We start from the raw sequence: 24,085 nt of genomic DNA on the forward strand, positions 1-24,085 counted from the left end.
CTTTGCAGTTGCCTCTGCAAATTACTAGAATCCCTGTTTCCTCAGCAGCCACAGCTACAGAAAACACAGGAAAAAAATCTCAACCCCAAAATCCTAGGCGCTGCCAAATGGTCCAGCATCAGGAGCAGACAAGGTTTTTATCAGTGGAAATGTTACTAATGAAGGTATATTACTAGCTACTCTTCCACTGTACCCTAAGGACCATTGAACTTTCCCCTCTGATTTGCAGCTGAAACCCCTCGAATCCATTGTCTCCCACACAGGAATATGAGCCTCTTGAGACAGATTCTGTCTCCTCTGCTCTGTTTTTGTCCTCAGCACTTAGGACAGTTCTTTGCACACAGTTAAGTGCTTAATCAACATTCATTCTCTCCAACATCTGTATGTCATGTACAAAAACCAAGTAATGGCAGTATGCAAATGAAGATGTATCTCAATCCATAAACATTTATTAAGTGCCTACTATGTGTCAGGCACTGTGCTAAGTACCAGGATTACAAAAAGAAGCAAAAGACAATCCCTGTCCTCAAGAAGCTTACAGTCTAATGAAAGAGATAACATGTAAACAATAAAAAGCAAGCTATATACAGGATAAATTGTAACCAATTAAGAGATGAAAGTCACTGGAATTAAGAGGGGTTAGGGAAGGCTTTCTGCAGAAAGTAGGATTATAGTTGGACCTTAAAGGTAGCCAGGGAGGTCCGTATTCAGAGCGGAGGACAGAGAGTTTCAACCATGGAGGACAGTCAGAGAAAATGCCCAGAGCCCAGAAATGCAGTGTCTCATTCATAGAACATCCAGGAGGTCAGTATCACTGGACTGAAGAGTATGAGTAAAGGTGCAAAGTGTAGAAAAGACTGGAAAGGTAAGAGGGGGCTAGGTTATAAAGTGCTTTGAATGCCATTGAACATTTTCTATTAACTCCTGGAGGCAATAGGAAGCCACTTGAGTTTATTAAGTACAAAGGTTACATCTCCCTCCAAGAGAAGAAGGCAGAAGGGACACAAAAACATACCTATTCATTGTCAAGATCATCACAGTAGGGGCAGCTAGGTGGCACAGTGAATAGAGCACTGGCCCTGAAGTCAGCAGAACCTGAGTTCAAATCCGACCTCTGACACTTAACACTTACTAGACATGTGACCTTGGGCAAGTCACTTAACCCCAATTGCCCTGCCTATAAAAAAAAAGATCATTACAGTAAAGTAGCCCTTAAAAATGGAAGATGGAGTAAAGATTAAGAAAAAACATAGGAAATATATTTGAAGAGGCAAAAAAGGAATCCTGATCTAAGTCAGGAGGTTAGAAAGTAGAAAAATGTGGTATACGTGAGGAAAGGCAAAAATAACAATAATAATAATAATAATAATAATAAACAACTTTTATATAGTGCTTACTATATGTCAGCTACTATATCAAGCATGTGACAATTAGTATCTCACATGCTCCTCACAACTACTCTGGAAGCTAAGTAATATACCCATTCTGCAGTTGAGAAAACTGAGGTAACAGAGGTTAAATAACTTGCCCAGAGTCACACAATTGGGATGTGTCTAAGGTCAAATTTGAATAGGTCTTCCTGACTCCAAGCCTTGAACTGTATCCACTGTGCCACCTAGCTGCCTAGTATAGAAGGACCACAGAAATACTTGGAGTTGTGGAATAAATAAATTGTTCTTCCCAAAGAAGGTGGAACTAGACCCTCTAGGAAGGAAAAAATTTCTCTCACTCCAAGGAATGATGTGTATCAACAGATGCCATTAGGAGAGAGATCATTCACCAGTGTGCTTCCTATTCATATAATCTCAGTCACCATGACATAATTAATCCTTAAACATGAAATATTTGCTTAATGATAAGACAAAAGCAAGAATAATCATTATATTATTGTGGAGTTGTTCCAGCTATATTGACTCTCCATGACCCCATTTTGTGATTTTCTCAAGAATGATACTGGAGTGATTTGCCATTTCCTTCTCTGGCTCATGTTACAGATGAGGAAACTGAGGCAAACAGGGTTAAGTGACTTGTTCAGGATCACACAGCTAGTAAGTGTCTAAGGCCAAATCTGAACTCAGGTTCTTCTGATTCCAGGGCTAGTAGTGTTCTATCTACCATACCTCCTAGGTAATCATATATTGTAGTTATTCAATACTAAGGCAAATGAAAGTAAAATCAGTACTTCGCAGTCCTTACATAAATTTAGGCCATGTTCTCCCACTGATACCTTTAGTGTCCTTGGAGGGATGGTGGAAGAAGTATTGTGGACCTAGGAATCAGAAAGCCTGGGTTTCAGTCATAGCTAGGCCCAGGAACTAGCTGTGTGCCTTTGGGTGAGTCATTTCATTTCTGTGTCTCAGTTTCACGCTCTATAAAATAAGAGTTTTTGGCAAGATACTCTCCAAGACTCCTTCTAGCTCTACTATTCTGTGCTTTATCATCATCTTTACTATCATTATTATTACTATTATATGATTCAGTTTTAAAAGCAGAGGTATCTCAATGATTTACTCTAATGGGAAAGGGCATATCAGCTCACATTTATATCCACAGAGCAGTTTAATGCATAAAGACACACTCAGATGCATACTAAGACACAGATGCATAAAAATGAATAGTCACATACTATCTCTAGACTGCTATGCCTAAGACTCACTTCTGCTGGCTTTTCCGCTATCATCAGTGTCATATCTGTCTGGATGGTAAATTAAAGGAGACCCAATACGATCCACAGAGCAGACTACCCCTGGTTAATTGAGGGCAAACTATATTGCTGGTTCTGGACAAGAATAAGAATATGTGTATAAACATACACACTTCTATGTGTATTTAAGTGTGTGTGTGTGTGTGTGTGTGTGTGTGTGTGTGTATAACCAAACAGAGTCAGAAGTATCAGGGGCTATTGTGCCATGTCAACATTTGGGTGGGGAAGGGGTAGGAATTCCCATTTATTTCCTATGTGAGACTTGAAATAGAATTCTAAGGAAATAATGTCTGTATAGATATTTATAACACAGGATTACAAAAAGTCAGTTTTAATTTCTGTATTGTTCTAGTTTTCTTAATGTATATATGAAATTGGGTTTTTTACAATTGAAGAAAAGAATATTCACATTTTTAACTTAAAACAAATAGATTTAAAATCTTTTTTATTTGGTCAATGATATTTCCAAACCTTGATTAACTCTGTTTTGTTCTTTTGAAATCTTAATGCAATGGATAGAGCATCAGTCCTGGGGTCAGGAAGTCTTGAGTTCAAATCCACTCTCACATACTTACTAGCTGTGTGACCTCAGGCAAGTCACTTTACCTCTGTTTGCCTCAGTTTCCTCATATGTAAAATGGGGATAATAACAGCACCTACCTCCCAGGGATGTTTTGAGGATCAAATTAAATAATAACTGTTAAACATTTAGCATAGTGCCTGGAACATAAGTGCTATAGAAATGCTAGCTATGGTAATAATATTCATCCTACATAACACTCCATCTCTCCATGCTTTTTCACTGATTGCCTCCCATCCCAGGAATGTGCTCCCTCACAACCTTTGCCTCCTAGGATTTCCCTCTTCTAATGTAAGTCTTTCCGGATCCTCTGATCCAAGGCTCTAGTATTACTTTTCTCCCCAAAATTACCTCTTATCTATTTGTATATAGATTATTCACACATTTATATTATATATATGTACATACTGAATACCTATATACATACACATATAAACACATGTATATACATACATTTATACAGACATATCTATACATACTTGCATGCATATGTATATGCATGTATACATACATACTTTAAAATATAATACATACTTCCCCTAATTGAATGGAAACTTCATAGGGAAATGACTATTTCACTTTATTCTTTGTGCCTGTTGGTGCTTATTAAATGTTTGTTAGTTGATTGATTAGTGTATTTAACTTTAAGACATTGTTCTCATTTGTAAAGCGGCTAATTAAAATATCCTGCTATTATCCCTAAGAAAAATATAAAGATAATTACTCAATTTCCTTAAGATTCCAAAAAAAGAGAATAAATTCTCTAATTCTAATAAACAAGCGTTATTGCCATAATATGTGCCTAATCATTGCCAGATTTGATGGTTATGACTAATATGCAGTCATGTCAATCCAGCCAACCCTTAATTATAAAGTACATGGTAATACTGGCCTGGGATAGAACAGATCATTGAAATGCCAAAGAATCCCCAAAGGTCATTGTAGCAAATACAGAAAACCCTCCTGATTCCTGGATTCAGGATCTGAAGTTGGAAGGGTTCCCTGCCTCCTGTTTGCTAGTGCTAATCCAACTTGTTCCTTATTAGAAAAGGGGAGATAAGTAAGTATCAAAAACCACTGGCTGCCTCCCAACAACACAAAATCACTAGTCATTAAGTATAACTTTCTCCTCTAATACAATCAGAAAATAATAGAACAGTGGACAGGAAATTACCCCCAAGGTAAAGAACTCAACCTTGTGACTTGGTAGCTGCATGATACAATATAAAGGGCCGGGGTACAGATCTAAACCCAACTCTGACATGAGTCTTGTGTCATCTTAGGCATTCCTCCAACCTCACCTGTAAAGTGAGGGGTTTGGACCAGATGGCCTCTGACCACTCAATTTACTTAATTCAATTCATTCAACTTATTTATTTTATTTACCACTCAAACTTCCTGGGTGTCATTTTCCCTAACTAAAAATTTAATGGCTAAAATTCTGACCGTGAATTTATCATCTTAAAAGGGAGGTTTGGACAGAAAATAAGCAGCAGTCCAGAGTATGCTGGCAATAGATATTCTTTGGGAAGAGATCACATTTTTTTTTTGCTTTTTTGGAGGGGGTAGGGCAGGGCAATTGGGGTTAGATGTGCCCAAGGTCACACATCTAGCATGTTAAGTATCTGAGGTCAGATTTGAACTCAGGTCCTCCTGACTCCAGGGCCGATGCTCTATTCACTGTGCCACCTAGCTGCCCCAGGGAAGTGATCTCTACAACCTACACATATAGCCCTTCCCTTCTTCCCATGCCCTCCCCCTCAAAATGAGTAGGGTATCCTGTAGTTTAACTCTTTCCCACCAGACACTGCTTCTCACACATGCCAAAATTAAATGGTTTGATTTTTATTGTCTTCCCCTTCCCTTGCCAGCATTCTTTTTTGAAGTACTATGAAGAGGCAAAATTATGATGCAGGCAAAGTTTATTTACCCATATCTACTTTCAGAGCTCTTTAAAAAATAATTTTTTTTACATTTTTAATTCATTTTAACTTAATTTTAATTTTTAATTTTTAAAATTTTGAGTTATTCTCAACTTAACATAAAAATGAACATTTCTACCACGAAAGAATAACAATAAAAGAGGATTGTAAATGAATCCATAAATCTCTCCTGTGTAATCCAGCAATCAATAGACATTTATTGAGTACCTACTATGTGCCAGGCACTGTGCTAAGTACTGGAGGTACAAAAAGAAGCAAAAGACAGCCCCTGCCCTCAGAGAGCTTACAGTCTAATGGGGAGACAACATGCAAACACACAGATGCAAAGCAAGCTAGATACAGGATGAATTAGAAATAATTAACAAAGGGAAGGCACTGGAATTAAGGGGAATGCTTCCTCTAGAAGGTGAGATTTTAGTTGGGACTTAAAGGTAGCCACGGAAGTGAGTAGGTAGACTTGAAGAGGGAGAGTGATACAGGCCAAAGGGAAAGCCAGAGAGAATGCCCAGAGCTGAGACCCGGAGTGTCTTCTTCATAGAACAACCAGCAGACCAGTGTCACTGGACTGAAGAACACCAGTTCTACAAAGAACAAGGCAGCTGTGTGCTGCAGTGAATAGAGAACCGGCCCTGGAGACAGGAGGACCTGAGTTCAAATCCATACTCAGACATTTGACACACAACTAGCTGTGTAACCTTGTACAAGTCATTTAACCCCAATTGCCTTGCCTTCCTCCCTCAAAAAAATAAAAGATTAAAAAGAAAGGAAATAAGGTTACTCCATCCCATGAGACAGGGATGAAGGAGGAGATAGTAGCAAGACATCTTAGTAATAGGAAATGAGGGAGTTCATGGCAAATTGCTTCCACTTTTTCTATAAAATAGCTCACAAGGCTCTGGCTGAAAGAGTAGGGGATGGGGAGCCACGGGAGATTTGAGAAAGGAGCAAAAGTTCTAAGGGAACAGTCCCTGTAGAGAGCAGGACAATAAATTGACAAGTTTAGTTAGCTTGACAGGTCTCTTTCAGTCAGTCAGTCAACAAGCATTTATTAAGCATTTACCATGAGGTAATTCAATGATACACTAGATAGAGAACTGAGTCAGAAGTCAGGAAACCTGAGTTCAAATTTCACCACATTCTTTCTGACCCTGAACAAGTCATTTAGCCTCTATTTGCCTTAGGGCAGTTAGGGTAAAGTCACAGAGGCAGGAGATACAGTTCAGTATAGGAGAGACTGTAAGTAAACTCTGATAGCTTTCCATCTTCTCTCCCAGTTAACTCATGCTAGTCAAGCTCTGAAGGGCCCCATTGTCCAGAGCACTGTCCCATTCTTAAGTGTTCAACCCTCCAAAACCACCGTGTCCCATTTCCCTTGGATGTTGACCCCAACTAATGAATTATTAAGAGAAACAAAGCAAACTTCTTACCTTGAAACTTCCTTGGGGGTCTTCTAATCCTAGAAAATAATTCTGTCCCTGACACTCCTTCCTCTGGTTAGTCAGTGGCTCTCCCCCTCCATTATTTTAAGGAAAGTGCCTAGGCCAGCCATGTTTATTCCTTCTTTCCTCTCTAGCCTACGTTCCTGACTCTCTTTATTTCTTTTGTCATCATGCTTCAGCAGCCCTCATCTTATAAGATTCCTCAGCCACTCCACTTTTTTCCTTTACCATTACAGTTCCTTTCTCAGATTGGTTGTTTCTACCCTGAACTTCCATTTTAAGGATGGACCCCAAGTCAGCCATTTTCAAGCCTTCTTTACTCTCTGGTCCCCCTTCTTGACTCTTTGGGTTTATTTTCTCTACCATACCCTCACCCGGGCACCTTTTGTCCCCTTTACAACTTCCTTTTATGTGTTTTCTTCCAGGACTAGAAGACTCTAAGGTCCTGAACTGCAGGGACTAACTTTCCTTCTGCTTCTGTTTGTACCCTCATTGCTTAGCACAGTGCCTGACTTGGAGTAATCACAGTGAATGCTTGTCATCTTGTCAATAATCTGTCAGCTCCAGAATGAGGCCATTGTGAGCTCCTGCTATACTTTCTATACTATGCTATGCTTTCCATGAGATTTACCCATGCTTACTGATAGGTTTACCCTTTCCAGGGGAAAAAAATGTCCAAACCCAGTTAAAATGCACATAGGCCTAAATGTCCCTTAAAGAGTGACTTTAATGGTAGAAATTTCAGGCAGCATGACAGACCGTGAAATGAATACATCAGGAGGAAATGTTTTAAAATGTTGTGCCTTCTAGCCCTGCCAAAGAAATACAATCAGTATTCTAAATGACAGGAGCTTTACATTCCTTGAAATTGTGGGATGGTAAAATCTTTAAGTCAGGGTCTAATGCCCAACTTGTTATAGATGTGATGGAAAGCTCCATATTTAATCCACTACTTACCCATCTAGCAGTGATAAAGATATACAATATACAATATAAGGCTTGTTAAAGTAGAGTGAGATCAAATATGTGGACACAAGGCATACTGTTTGATTATTTTATCTACACAGATAAAATATTGGAGAGACAGCAAAGCATAGTAGATAAGGAGCTGACCTTGGAGTCAGGAAGATGTGGCCAGGTTCAACGCTTGCCTCTGATACATCCTGGCTGGGTGACACTGGGCTTAACTTCACAACCTCTTGCTGCTCAAAGTAACTGTAAAACTAGGTTGCAGAACAGGTTCATACTTTAATTGGTTAAAAGAATTTTCTTCTCTGGAGGCTCCTTTTGTCAGTCAAATCATAACTTCCTGGGGCAACTAGATGGCACAGTGAATAGGGCACTGGCCCTGGAGTCAGGAAGACCTGAGTTCAAATCCAGCCTCAGGCACTTGACACACTTACTAGCAGTGTGACCTTGGGCAAGTCACTTAACTATAGTTGTCTTGCCTTCCCCCGTCAAAAAAAAAAATCACAACTCCCCTATACCTTTCCTTCACCTACTAAAACAATCTCTGAGTGAGGGCTTCATATGGTTTGCCTTGTTCTGTCTCCCGGGAGGACAGTTTTATGGGACACTTACCTGAGACCTAAAAGCAGGATAATGGTACTTACTTGTCCCCTGGAACACCCAGTACTCACACCAATGCAACTACACAGTCTGTGAGTTGGGATGTACTAGTGATAACAACTGTAATTAACAGAGATTATTGAAGTAGAGATTGCTCTAGGTGACCATTTTAAGGACCAACCCTATCATAATTGCCAAGAAGGAACAAAGAGATAGAAGGAAAAGATTATTGTTTTCAAATGTTCTTAATGAAGCCTTGATAATCACTCCTTGAATAATTAAGACTTAGGTACTGGGTGCCCTTAGCTTCTAGGTACAATCTAGATTATATTGACATACAAATTCATGGAAATTTAATGACTATTTGTCCCCAAATTGAAGAGACTACTTATAATATTGTTTTGTATCTATGATCTCATTAGCTCAGATCCTCCTACTAAGCCATTCACATTTTTTTCATCTTTGGGAAGTTCTTGTCCAGTTCTTTTCTTAAATCTCCCACAGAGGATGTGTTTATATATATATATATATATATATATATATACTGAATATACCTACTGTTGTTCAGTCATTTCAGTTGTGTCCAATATTTCCTAACCCCATTTAGGGTTTTCTTGGCATTTGTTTGCCATTTCCTTCTCCAGCTCATTTTACAGATGAGGAAAGAGGTTTCCTAAAGTTTACAGATGAGGAAACTGGGTTAAGTGACTTGCCTAGGGTTACATAGGTAATAGGTATCTGAAGCTAGATTTGAAATCAGGTCTTCCTGACTGCAGGCTTAGAGCTCTATCCATGACACCAACCTAGCCTCCTTGAATATACAACACATAACTGAAACCATTATTGTCTACTAAAATTCGATTTCCCTCTAAACAAATTCCCTTTAAAATGCAAATTCCTTTTGAATGTTTTTGCTGCATCTATTCACATACCTTAAAATTCTAAAACTGAACCACAAACTCTTCATGGCAACAAGATGAGGCAAAGGGCCATCATTATTCCCCTTCCTTATTCTAATGATGGAAGAGTCAGTGTTCCAAGAAGCTATAAAGCACACAGCCCACATCAGCGGAGAAATGAATGTACCAGCCTCCAGTCCTGTAGTTTTGGTTGTACTGGCTGTGTTACCCTGAGCAAGTCACCTTATCCTGTTTGCCTCAGTTTCCTCATCTGTAAAATGTTTTGGAGAAGGAAATCACAAACCACTCCAGTATTCTTTTTTTTTTTTTTTGCTTTTTGGAGAGCAATTGTGGTTAAGTGACTTGCCCAAGGTCACATGACTAGTTTTTGTGTTAAGTGTCTGAGGCCGGATTTGAACTCAGGTTCTCCTGACTCCAGGTCTGGTGCTCTACTCACTGTGCCACCTAGCCACCCTGACACCACTCCAGTATTCTTGACAAGAAAATCCCAAATAGGGTTACAAAGATTCGGCCATGACCAAAAACCACTGAACGACTATATAACAAAAATTTTAGTATCACAAATGTTTACCCAAGTACAGATAAATGAATGAAATTCTTGATTATTAATTCTTGGTGTAGTTTTTTTGAAAGAGATATCTGCATATAATGTTCATTCTCTGAGAATTCTAATACACAGAGATAAGTTATAAATGAAATTAAAGCCTTGTGAGCACATTTAGTAAAAATGGGATAACCTTCTCTAAGAGATCTCGAAAAACTTTGTAATTTTGTTGAAATCAGCTTGGAGCTTCTGGTTACTGCAGAGATTAATTTGCTCATCTTTCACTGTTTCGTTATTGTTAATTTTTTGTAGCTCTACATGAAAAGAATTGTTTATCCAAACCTCATTCATTGAGTTATGATTAGTAGGAAGTATTTCTTTAACTGTGCCTTTCAAACTTTTCAAATGTGCTATAATATTCCCTTACTTCCTCACTGTTCTCTCTCCAATTCACATATTTTTAAATTAGCATTAGATCTTTTTGTAATATTTCAATAGGAAAACATAGGTTTATTTTTAATTTTTGTTTTAATCAATTATTCTACAAAACCCCATGAAAAGTTTCTCATTCCCTTTAGGGATACGTATATCTAGATTGGAAACTCCTGCTAATCCAAACCCCTAATCTTATAGATTAGGCAGCTCAGATACAGAAAGGCTAAGGGATTTGTCCAAAATCATATGTGGCAAGTGCTTACAGTCCTGCATGCATAAAGGCCCTAAATGTCCTTTTAGAAGTATAGAAAAGTAGACTGCTGTTGAGAAAGAAGGAATGAGAGAGTGATAGAATATGATTGCTCCCAGTTCCAAGAGAAGCAGAGAGAGGGAGAGAGAAAGGCATTACCATGGTAATTTCCTTCCAAAATCTAACATCTGAATTTTTTTGTTGCATCCTCATATACTGTGGGGGTGAGCTATGTGTTTGTCCAAATGCCACCTGTCATAGTACTGATACAAGGAGTATGTGGCATATTCCTTCGGTTACTTTGGATTTATAATTCACCTTCTGCAAACCTCCTGGGTGATTGTATCCATAATTTTAAAGGTAAACAAATGTTAGAATTTTATGTGATTCATCAACTGAAAAACCAAATAAATTATGGTCAACTCAGTATTCGGCTGGCATCCCAAGTAACCAAAGCCCTCTTTCATTTGAAATGTAATGAAAATTCTTCAAAAGCACTAAGGTTTTTATGCCAGTTATCTGTGCAAGTAGAAGATTTCCGAAATGCAAACTCATACATAAGTTATCTTCTCTGTGCATTTGGAAGAAACCTCCTCAAACCTAGGCAGATAGACCATAAAACTAGTGAGTGGGAAAATTTTAAATTAATTACAGGCTCTCAGCCAAAGCAGGGATCAACATTCTTTCTGATATTCTCATCAACAAACTCATAATCTTTGGAAAATATCAGATCTTCAGAACTAATCTACACTTCTAGAAAATGGTTATAAAGAGTTACAAAGAGAAATTATACCAGTATTCCAATCCAATAAAGCAGATTTTATCTGCCTAGGAATAGTTATAGTCAAATTCATTTTAAACTATCTTAGAATGAGTTTTACCCAGGTAAATATTATAGTAAATTAAGTTTCTTCCCAATAAAATTTGCCATATTCTTTGAATGTGAGAGCTGTTCACTATAAAAACAAATGCAGGCAATCCAACATTTTCAGAATGATCACTTCATGAACATCTGAGTTGAAAATGCCCCATAGAAATGTCCCATCTGAGTTATAAATATCAATCCAGAGAAGGACTCACCTATCCAGCTGGCACAGAAGAAGACTATCCATTCCCCATCCCTGCTACACCTCCAAGGGTCTTTTTCCCTTGCTACTACTGACCCCATCTTGCTAGAGACTTAACCATTCTCAAATGTCTCAACAGTCAGAGGCTTTCTTCTTCATCTCCCACACTTATCAATCATTCACTTCTATGTTTCTACAGACTCTATTTCCAGCCTTCACCTCCCCACCCCCAAGATGTTAGATAAATGGTTGTTATTATACAGATCAAGCCAGTATAATCCTAGAATGGGGATTGCAGATGGCTTCTTGGTGGGTAAGATTACCAACAGAATAGAGAAGATGAAAGTATGAGTTTCCTAATAAAAACGTTAAAACCATCAGCTTTAAAGCATTTAACCAAATTTTGCCCTGTCCCCAATAGGAAATGAAAAAGGTCAGATAAACAGGGACTGCATCAAAGGGGATTTCCTCAAGGAGATAATTTTTATTTTGTTAAGCAGGATAAGCTATGGTTCCACTCCCAAATTTTTCACCCATGTATCATTGTCTAAATAATATCATTACAGGTTCCTCCTTTTGAACTATGACAATCTATACTCCAAATATCACTCTTAAAAATGGAAATGCTCTCAGGAAGTTATCACACTGTCATGCATTAACTCCGCAGCATAAATCAGGCCCAGCTAGTTAGAGATTTGGGGAAAATGGCAAGCTTTGATAGGAAGAGAGAGGGAGCAACAGAGGGATGAAGAAAGGGAGAGGGAGAGAGAAGAAAGAAGGGAAGGAAGGAAGGAAGGAAGGAAGGAAGGAAGGAAGGAAGGAAGGAAGGAATGAAGGAAGGAAGGAAGGAAGGAAGGAAGGAAGGAAGGAAGGAAGCAAAGAGAATGGAGGAGAAGTAGAAAGAAAGGGAAAGAAAAAGAGAAAGAAAGAAAGAGAAAGGGAAAGGGAAAGGAAAAATGGGCTTAGAGCAGTCACTGATTGGAGAAACCATGACCTTTGCCTTCAGATTTTCCCAGAATGAGGTCTTTTCCAAAGAAGTCCATCTTCTCTTTATGTGGTCAAAGTATTTAAGTTTCAGTTTCAGCATTTGACCTTCTAATGAATAGTTTGAATTAATTTCTTTAATTATTGGCTGATTTGACATCCTTGCTGCCCAAAGGACTCAAAAAAGTCTTCTTCAGCATTGCAATTCAAAAGTAACATTCTGTGTCACTCAACTTTCCTTATAGTCCAACTTTCACAACCATACATGGCTACTGAAAAAAAAAATAGCTTTGATTATACAGACATTTGTCAGCAAGGTGATGTCTCTGCTTTTTAGTATGCTGTCTAGATTTGCCATAGATTTTCTTCCAAGGGGAAAATATCTTTTAAATTCCGTGACTGCAGTCGCCATCCCTGGTGGCACCCAAGAATATAATATCTGACGGTGGTTCCATTTCTTCTCCCTCTATTTGCCAGGAAGTGATGGGACAAATTTTTTTTTATGTTACACTTCAAGCCAGGTTTTACACTCTACTATTTCACCCTCTTCAAGAGGTGTCTTAATTCTCTTCACTTTCTACCATCAGAGTGATATTGTCTGCATATCTGAGATTGTTGATTTCAGTGCTCTATCCATTGAGCAACCCATAATAATTATTGTTTTATTACCTTATATAGAGGAGACATAGCTTAGTCAATAGAGAGTTGAGTCAAGAAGGCCTATCTTCAAATCCTGCTTCTGACAAATACTCTCTGCATGCCCTTTCACTAACTCAAGTCACTCTTGCAGACTTTAAATTATAGAACAGTAGCAGATCCATGAGGAGGCAGCTAGTTGGCTCAGTGGATAGAGTGCTGGACCTGAAGTCAGGAAGACCTGAGTTCAAAACCAGCCTCAGACCCTTACTAGCTGTGTGACCCTGGGCAAGTCACTTAACCTCTGTTTGCCTTAATCTACAAGAAAAGGAAATGATAAACCACTCCATTATCTTTGCCAAGAAAACCCCATGGACAGTATGATCCACAGGGTTGAGAAGAGTCATACATGACTGAACAAATAAACAAAGGAAGTTTGCCCACTGGGAGTTCCTTATGTTCATGAAATCATGTCTGGACCAATCTTCTTATTGTTGTTCAGTTGTTTCAGTTGTGTCCAACTCTTTGTGACCCCATATGGGGTTTTCTTGGCAAAGATACTGGAGTGGTTTGCCATTTCCTTCTCCAGCTTATTTTACAGATAAGGAAACTGAGGCAGAGAGGGTTAAGTGACTTGCTCAGGGAAATGAAGCTGGTAATCCCTTATATTTATAAAATACTTTTTTAAAAATCACAAAATGCTTCCAGGTGTATTAACTCACTTAATCCTCAGAGTAATACTATAGGGTGGGGAATGTGAGCATTCTTTTTATTTGCCAATAAAGTTACTGAGATTCTGAGATGTTTACTTGCCCAAGTTCATATAGCTAGTAAGAGGCTAAGCTGCATCAAGGTAGTACCATAGATAGATTCTGGGCCTGGGGTCAAACAGACCTAAGTTTGAATCCAGGCTAAGAAGTTCATTCACTATGTTACCCTAGGCAAGTCATTTAACCTCTGTCTGACTCAATTTACACAACTGTAAAATAGCACCTACCTTCCAGGTTGTTATGAGAATCAGTCAGTAAGTCAATAAACATTTATTAAGCATTTACTATGTACCAGGCAATGTGCTAAGCACTGGGGGTACAAAGAAAGGCAAAAGACAGTTCCTGCCCTAGAGAAGCTCCTAATATAATAAGACCAAAAGAGAAAATACTTATAAAAACACAGCACATTTCTTGTCACTTAGTTGTTACTTAATAAATGCTTGTGTCCTTCCTTCTACTACAATATATCTTCAAATTACTATCTCATCAATTCAATATCCCATACAAGGGAATCAAAATCCTTGGCAATTTCAAAGGGTTTAACATCATTAATAGATATGGTTCTATCAACTCAATATCTCACATAAGAGGATCAAAGCCCTTGGCATGGTCAAAGGGTTCAATAATGGAAATAGACAAGGTTCTTTCAGTGGAAAGGATGGTAAAGCTTAGGATAGGATTGCCTTGCTACTGCACCCTACAAGCCAGTGGCATTTTCCATCTGCTCTTCAACTGAACCTTCCTATGTGTTTTGTCTCTCCCTATTAGAATTGGTTTCCTGAGAGCAGAGACCGACTGGGTTTTTATTTCCATGCCAGGAATTTAACATAGTCTTTGACACACAGTAATCACTTAACAACTGCTTTCTCATTCATTCAAGAAAATGTTTCACATTCAATTCACTAATGCAGGTCATAACTCCACCAATCAATCATCAACAGCACTTATTAACTGTTTTCTATGTACCAGACACTGTCCTAAGCACTGGGGATACAAATTCAAGCCCCCAAAAAAGACAGACCCTGATCATAAGGAGCTTGCATTCTAATAGGGGAAGACATTCTAAGAAGGGAGCAGGAGAGGGAGAAAGTGAAGAAGGTATTCATATAGGGGAATGGGAGCTAAGTCTGGAGAGTCAAAACCATAGCCAGAAGAAGAATGAAGCATGACCAGCCTGATTCCATCCCAAAATGGAGACCCTATCAATTGGAGTAAGGGGTCAGGATGTTAGAGAAATGTTCTACAGCGACTTTGTGGTCTTCATGATTGAATACGTGATTTTTTTCAATCACTTGATAACCAGCCTCTTGGTGTTGTACCTCGCCATATTTAGATGGAAAAATCCTCTGAGGGTTCATTTACCATCCGTCATTAGGACCATACTTGAAGTCTTCCAATTTAGTAAAATCTATCAGAGTTTACAATTCATACCTACAGCTTTCAAGAATTCAGGGTCACCTACACTGCTATTATGGTTCAGTAGAAGTAGAATCAAATGGATAATATGAGGAAATAATCAAATAATAACTCTTTCTGTATCTTACCCTTGTGAACTAAACCATCAGTTTATCAGTTAAGGTCAATAAATATATATTCCAAAATTTATTTAAATGTCAGTAATTTTTAAAAAGTCATTATCTACTCCAGTGGGATGAATGAATGTTTTGTAGTCATCATTTGTCAGCATCCTCTATAACCCATTTTGAACATCTCTTTTTTCCTGATGGAATAATACTTTAATATCGGTTACATAGATACCCAGTGGGTCCTTAGCCTCAAAATCAGCTTCTTCCTGACTAGATATATAGCAGCAGAGTGATAGAGGCGTTACAATTACCTCCACAGACATTAAGTATGCAACAAACTGACAAAAGACTTATTTAGTGTAACTGTGTGTGTATGTGTGTGTGTAAGAGAAGAGAGAGACAGAGAGACAGAGAGAGACAGAGAGAGACAGAGAGAGACAGAGACAGAGACAGAGAGAGAGAGAGAGAGAGAGAGAGAGAGAATTTCTGATTGTGGGAACCATCAACAAGTATATATTACAGACCTACAATTTGCCATGCTACAAAACGGGGATGCAATAGAAAAGAAAAAGAAACAGTAAAACAGTATCTACTCCTGGGAGTTTTCACTCCATCAGGAAGTTCAAAACCTACATATTTAATATCTCCCATGTCAGTGCTGAAGTATTTTGAGATTTGTAGTCTAATGGCTTAAAGCAGTCTCTTCTTAACCCAGAGAAAAAAATGGAAGGGATTATCCCAAGATTTAAATAGCAAAAAGAGATTAGAAAGAAGTCCTTGGAATTTGAGATATTGAAGAAGGTTTGAGCCATGAAGGAAACTGGGCATTCTAAGAGGCAGTGGGGGGGGGGGGGGTAAGGACAATTCAATTCAGTCAACCTTTATTAAGTGCCTACTATGTGCCAAGTACTTGACTAAGTACTGGACCACAAGCCCCTAAAACTGCCACTGTTCCATACAAAGGAAAATGTGAACAGGCGTGGACAAGCTGCCTACGACATGCTTGCCACCAGGAGGTAGGTACTCTTTGCACAGTCAAGGCAATGTAGAAGAAGGATTAAGCACCCATCTTATGGATTCTGCAGCAGCTACCTTCTCAAGTGCCCTCCAGCTAAGAACAGGAGACAGCAGGCTCCATCACCCTCGGTGAACACAGATGGGAAAATGCTACTCCCCATTCCCTAATATTCGTAGGCCCTCCCACTGGATACAAGCACAAGACTCATCAGGTTCCCCGACTGCTTTGTCTTATATGAAATCGGGGTACTTTAATAATGCAGGATTCTGCAGCCTTCTAGAAAAGCTAGATGATAGAACTCTCATATCATTTAAAAGGCAGTAGATCTGCTTGACTGGGAGACTATAGAAGGGATTTTTATATGCCACTGTGCTTGGCAAATCCTAAGAGACTGTAAGAATGGACTTACTCAAACACAAATTTCACCAGCTGGGAAGTTGCTGAACAATTGTAATTACTAAGTAAGTATGATTACATCAGCCTTTCCATAAGAGCTACCTTCTGCAATGGTACACATTCCTTTTCTCTTGTTTCATCCTCCTTGCCACTACCAATGATTTTTTAAGGTCACAGAAATCAGTTCAGGTACATAAAACTTTTAAACACGATCTTAAGGCAATTTTCAAGGTTTTATTTGAAATAGAGAGCCATCTAGTGGATATTAAGAATCAGTACAAGGGGAAAAAATCTATAGAGCAAACCAGGCCCCAAAGCAACTTGCTTAGATTTTTAGAATTTAAAATAATGAACACAACAGACCTCTTTATAAATATCTAGGTGCCAGGAGACTCTACTAAGGAAACATCAATAAAGTGGAACACTGGGCTGAGATGAGAAAATTTTAATTTTCCTGCCAGCTTCATTGACAAAGAATTTTTTCATGCAGTATCTAGCTCATAGCAGATGCTTAATAAATGTTTGAAGAATTCAGTTCCATGTAATTATGTAGTAAATACAGTGCATTCTTTCAAGATCATGGACCACCGAGAAATTGGGATGTAAAAGAAAGACTAACAGACCGAGAGTCAGGAGACCTGGGTACTAAGTCTACTCTCTGCCTAACTAGTTTTACGTCCTCAAAATAGCCACTCCATTCTTTGGGCTTCAGTTCCCATATCCTGTAAAATGAAGCCAGGGATGTTTTCTAAGGCCTGATGTTTCCTAAGGTCCATTTCTATTCTAACATCCTAAGACTTTCTTTAGTCCCATTCATAAAATACTATATTTAATTAAACATCTTTGATTGACTGATTAATATCCCAAAGGTATCCTCTGTCTTCCTTATGGAGATTGTATGATAGGTGATATTTATTTTAAGAAATCTGAAATACATTTATTCATTCGTTCAACAAATATTTTATGACCTACCAATGATGTGCTAGGCAGTGTAGTAGGCTGAAGATACGAAGATTAAAAACAAAACAGACTCTGCTCTGAAGGAGCTGGAGGTACAGGGAACAACATGTATAGGGATAAGTCAGTATTGTCACTAAAAGCGGGAGCATCAAAATAGAACTTGTGTGGGCACTAGGCCTTGAAAGACATTAGGTATACACGTATCTGTGTGGGATACTGGTTTGAGAATTAATGGGCAAACTGACGTTGTAGAACGCAGTGACAAACATTCCCTCTGACCACTGAGAGTAATTTTAACAATTTTGAAAGACTTCAGCATACTGATCAATGCAATGGCCAATAACAATTTCAAAAGACTGGAAATAAAGCATGCTAGCAACTCCTGACAGAGAGGTGATGGACTTGGGGTACAGAACGAGACACATATATTTTTGAACATGACTTATGCAGGAATTTCTTTTGCTTGATCATGCATATTTTATAAGGTTTTATTTTTCCTCTTTTTTTTCAGTAGGGATAGGGTAAGGTAGGAGGCAAAGAAAATAGATTGTTAATTGAAAAAAATGAAACATTCTAAAAATAGTATGATTTTGGACTATCAAGATATTTGAGCTATGAGACTGAGGAATCATCCTTGGGAATTTTTTTTTAAGCAATTGGGGTTAAGTAACTTGCTCAAGGTTACACGACCAGGTGTTTCTGGGTGGGTGCTAAGTGTCTGAGCCCAGATTCTATCACCAGGTCATCCTGACATTGGGGCCGGTGCTCTTACTCACTGTACTACCTGGCCACCCCCATACGTGGGAATTTTTAAAGAGACATACACAGAGCCTACAAAAAAAAAAAAAGACATGGAAAGGAACAAGGACTATATGAAATGAGCAACAGCAAAAATAAAGGAGAGGCTATCTTCAACTAAGCTAGAAAGAATTAGTGCCCAGGGCAGCTAGGTGGCACAGTGAATAGAGCATTGGCCTTGGAGCCAGGAGGACCTGAGCTCAAATCCGACCTCAGACACTTAACACAAAAACTAGCCATGTGACCTTGGGCAAGTCACTTAACTTCAATTGCCCTCCAAAAAGCAAAATAATAATAATAATAATTAGTGCCCAAACTAGAGCATGGTGTCCAAAGAAGTTCAAAGAGTCAGAAGCAGCTCAGGGAGAGGAGTGGAATTAACATGATTGCAGCTTTCTTTAAGATGGAGGTTCCTGGAGGAATTAACTGATGAGAGGAAGAGGCTAGAGAAGGAAGGATCTCACTTTTGAGGATGAGAAGACTGTATGATCTCACCCTCAGTACTGAGCATGATCCTGGACTAGGTCAGGAGGTTTGTGAGCCCATTATGTAGGTGATGTGGTCTCACTGGGGCGCAATTCAAACAACACAAGTTGCTTCCATTAACAACACTATCTCCTTGCTCTTATGGTGTTGGATCCCAAGACTGAAAGGATCTTTGGCCAGCCTCACATCCCAAAGGTTATCCTGACAACAGCAGTGGAGGCCAGGGCAGTGAGTGTGAGGGCCTACAGGTACTCTGGGGGGCAGCTGTGGAGCCCCAGGCCCCTTGGGGACCAACCTGAGCAGTCAACCAGCAGGAGGGCACACAAAAGGCAGTGCCAGGGGTCATAAATAGTGATAAGGCCCAGGTAACCGAGGATGTGATGTCAGAGGAACCCCATAGCCACAGAGTCAGTAGCAGAGATGGTGGCTTTATGAGTCACAGGGGACATACAATCTGAGGCTCCTGGGGCTGTCACATCTGTCCTCCTGGAGCCCCTGGATGTATGTCCTATCATTTGATCCTCATGAGGGACTTAGTGGGCCCCTAGAAGATACCTTGAAATGTAGAATTCAGGCTAAAGATGCCAATTGTAATTTCACCTCCAAGAACTAAAAGAAATTCTAAAAAGTAATGTTTTCCTCTCATTTCTCCTCTCTGTGCCTTTCCAGTAACAAGCACGTAATACCTGCAACTCAATTTTTTTTACCTAAATGTTTCCTGTATCTTGATTTTGCCTCAACATTATTTTGCCTGAAATAATGATATTTTGTAAGAACAATGTGATTAGCTATGGTTCATTGTTTTTTTAATATCATGGTTTAACACTTTTTTAATATAGTGATTTGAAGGTCTGGTTCTAATTTCAGTTTATTTTAATACTTGGTTTTCATGGTTGTCACAGCAGAAAAAGACACCTCCCAAAGATACATGGACACAAATGGAAGGCTTGCATCATTAACCGCACTTAATAGATTATGACATTTAGTTTTCAATCCCACCCGCCAACTATGCAAAGTTTGGCCAGACTTTAGCTAGCAAGTTATCAGTTTGTTCAAACTAATCAGATAGTGTTGCACTTTTGCATTTATAACAAATGGGTTCAAGATCTACTAAAATTCTTCATTTCGATTTTTTTAACGTTGGAAAATTCTATCGCAAGATTTTTTAAAGTGTGCAGATTTCAGCATTTTTAAGGCAACCTATCTTCCTTATATGAGGCAACAAAAAAAAATCACCTGAAGATGAAAACTTTTCTAAACATCCATTTTCAGAGTACTCTTTCTGTACTACATTTCTTTCAAAAAGCAGTTATTTGCTCACTCATTAAAATGTCTTTACTATGAAGGCAGAGATTGTGGACTCTTCTTTTTTCAAAAATATCTGTTAGGTAGCACACTAGTGATGGACAATTGTCATCGCAGTAAAACTTAGCAAATTTGGAAGACTATTTCTTCTTATAAAATAAAAATGTGAAACCCATCTTTAAATTGGAAGACTGCCACAAGATAACCAGCAAATCTCTGTTATTAATTCCATCTGACTTCTGGCCAGATATGATTACATCTACATTGTTTTTAAACCCATATCATAGGTGACAAAGAGCTTATGTGAGGAGTAGAAATGTCCATTCTTCTATCTCATTTTTGCCCTCTTATGTTCATATTATTAATGTTATCTTCTACATGTGGTGTCTTTTCAGGGATCTTTTTAGGCTTCCTGTCCATTTTGTTAGGGTTCATTGAGTTAAAACGTATCATAAAACCCACAAATATATTTAATCTGCAATACATCCAATAATGTCCTAGAACTAGCTCATATTTGCTCAAGAAAGTCAATTGTTAAATTTTCAGTATGAACATTTACACCTTGGAAATTGACAAATGAAGATTTGATTTATTGTTTTGATGGTTGACTAGATTCAAGAAAGTGATGGAGAAAAAGTTAATAATGCAAATTAAACTTTAAAATGTGTCATGCATACGTTTTTTCCATAAAGTCAGTTGTTCAAGATTTGCCACCATTCATCTAAATCTATCTTAATACACAGAAGTAACAAAGTAAGGACACCACTGCAAAACCTCTGTGTTAGAGAACTCTGACTCTTCCTTCAGGATACCTCATGAATTATATGTGACATGTGACAGCATAACATATGGACAGACTTAGGGCACTGGTATCAATCCATATTGTGCCCTCATCAATAAGACTTTGGGGATACCTTGTATTAGTAAAGCTTAATTTCTTTCTTTTTTTAGATTAAAAAATAGAAATAGTTCTGTTATGTTCTTCCTAGCTTCCCACCGTGGATAGTCTCGAGCATCCCACTTTGGAGATTTTTCATTTTTAGATGAATTCCCAAGTCAATCTCTCAATCTCATGGGGAAATTAGGGAAGGCATAAACCAATCCACACAGCTTTAGAGTATTTGTACTTCAAAATATACCCAATTCTGTCACAAAATGGAGGGATGATTCATTTATCTAATTTATCCTTCTTCCTTTCTGAGAGGCAGATGGGCTCAGCCCACTCTGCTGCGTCACTTTTGTGAATATAAGTAGGCCAAGCTGTTCAGAGAGAAAAAGCTCTCTTTGTAAGTTAAAGATTCACTTTTTGGGGAAAACTTGTGCAATTCTCATGAATTACATGTCCTAACTAGCAATGCAGCCAGTCTACTTTCTAAACTAAATGGGAGTTCTCAAAGTGAATGAGTGTTATTGCAAAAAGTTAGTGACACAGCAGATAAAGCACTGGCCCTGGAGTCAGGAGGACCAGAGCTCAAATCTAGCCTCAGGCACTTACTAGATGAGTGACCCTGGGCAAGTCATTTAACCCCCAGTGCCAGAGAGAGAGACAGAGACAGAGACAGACAGAGAGACAGAGACAGACAGAGACTGCAGAAAGTGTGAGGAAGCAAGTCATTATCTTCCTGACTTTTTCTTTTAGGACCAAAGTATTTGATTTCATGTTTATAGTTTCTGGCACCTTTTATTTACATAATAAGCTCAAAATTCAAATTCTCCTGGCATATAGTTGGTAAAAATTTGTTCTTTCTTACATTTGGCATAAGTACCTAAGCAGGACTGGTCTAAGGCAAAAACATGAAGTCAGTAAAAGTGATTTTCAGCAGTCTCACTTTCCTCCTTTTTGTCGGCACCCCTCACAGATAAGTGATTTGTCCCACCTTGTTTCTATCAAAATCAGCAGCTCCCACTAAAGGATCTGATGAGCTCGTAAACACTGAGGAGTAAATGATCAATAATAAAATGACATATCACCACATCTAGGGGCAGCCACTGTGGTGTGACAGAAAGAACACTAGAATAGGAATCAGCAGACCCAGGTTCTAGTTTTGGTTCTGTCCATGGGAAAGTCACTTTCTCATACTGGTCCTCAGTTTCTTTATAAAGTAAGAGGAAATGTATGAGATGGTCACTAAGTTCCTTCTAGTTCTAAAAATCTATCATTCTATCTATTCAGGGAATTTGGGGGGGGGGGTGGAACAGGCATGAAATAGAGAAATCAATGATAAAAATACATACCATGACTCTGTCTGAATGTAAAAATGGACAGCGTCAGGGTAATGACTTGATCCAAAAGAATGATTTTCTAATAGAAGTGTTTCTGGGCTCAGCAACAAGCTATGGTAAAGAGAGAAGGGAAGGGAGAACATTTTTTGGTGGAGGGCCTACTGGAGATCTTCCAGTCATAGACTTGGAATGACTGACTGTGCTACATACATGTACACATACATATATAAAAATGCACACACTACATATAATACATTTTATATATGTATATATACACACATACACATATGTGTGTATGTGTATATATTAGAGAGAGAGATGGATGGATGGATGGATGGATGGATGGGTGGGTAGACAGACAGACAGACAGACAGAGAGAGAGATAATCCTATACCAGGGCAGCTAAATGTCACAGTAGATAGAGCACAGGCCTGAAATCAGGAAGAACTGAGTTCAAATCCAGGCTCGGACACTTACTAACTGTGTGACCCTGTTTGCCTCAGTTTCCTCATCTGTAAAATGAGCTGGAGAAGGAAATGGCAAACTACTCTAGTATCTTTGCCAAGAAAATCCCAAATAGTGTTATGGAGAGTCATACACAACTGAACAACAACAAAAATCCTGTACCTAAATACCATGCCATGGTATCTGATTTTGTGTGTGTGTGTGTGTGTGTGTGTGTATGTGTGTGTGTACACTTAGATGATCAAACTCATGTTCTGTGACAAGTTACAGGTTTATAAGTTGTCTCTACCAGAAATGATTACTTAAAAAAGAAAGATTTACTGACAGTCAAACATAATTATTTTTAAAGTGATATGTATTATTTTGTCTGCAAATTCTCAATAGCCTCTAAGAGATTATTTTTTAAATGCAATTATTATTCCACCACTAGGAAACATGCTATGAATGTGGCAATAGCAGATATATTTTGATCTCTCAGCTTTGAGTTTAGCTAAATACATTGTTTATGCATCATTGCATCCATTAAAACATTTTCTTCTTCTTACAGCTGATCAAGCGGACCCATGCAAATTCATGGCATGTGATGAATTTTCACAGTGTATAAAGAATGAATGGACAAAAGAGGCCGACTGCCTTTGTAAGCCAGGCTATGTCAGCCAAGATGGACTGCCCTGTCAAAGCCTGTGCGACATGGATCCAGGCCTTTGTACGAATGGAGGAAAATGTGAACTGGTTCCGGGAAAGGGAGCTGTTTGTAGGTAGGCAAATCAATTGAATTGAACACATTGTACTGGAAATCTTGAATTTTGAAAAGCCCACTGTCCAAAGCAATTAATGTAGTACTCCCTTTTGGTCTTTCAGCAATACTTGCTACAGCCCAATGACCAAAGATTTCAGGCCAATTTCAGAAAGTTGAACTATAAATTATAAAGCAAGCTGCTTCTTTTTTTTTTAGAAGGCAAAGTTGTGAGATCACAACTTATTTTCATATTCACAAAGTTCAAACAGTTAAATATATAATGTAGAAAGTGCAAAGAGTGCTCAGTACTGGACCTGTTTACTTGACT

The 24,085-nt window shown here is 38.5% G+C and overlaps 1 protein-coding gene across 1 annotated transcript in view; it reads left to right on the forward strand.

Moving 5' to 3' along the window:
- IMPG1 (interphotoreceptor matrix proteoglycan 1) overlaps positions 1–23,780 on the forward strand; it is a 128,089-nt gene extending 104,309 nt beyond the window's left edge. The window contains exon 14 of the mRNA XM_069067051.1: positions 23,566–23,780. Within this exon, the coding sequence (XP_068923152.1) occupies positions 23,566–23,780 (215 nt within the window). The remainder of the gene's footprint in view (positions 1–23,565) is intronic.
- The last annotated feature ends 305 nt before the right edge of the window (positions 23,781–24,085 follow it).

This window comes from Petaurus breviceps, unplaced genomic scaffold, assembly GCF_028583685.1.
Source record: "Petaurus breviceps papuanus isolate PSGF00001 unplaced genomic scaffold, PetGlider_PUasm1.0 90734, whole genome shotgun sequence".
Classification (NCBI taxonomy): domain Eukaryota; kingdom Metazoa; phylum Chordata; class Mammalia; order Diprotodontia; family Petauridae; genus Petaurus; species Petaurus breviceps.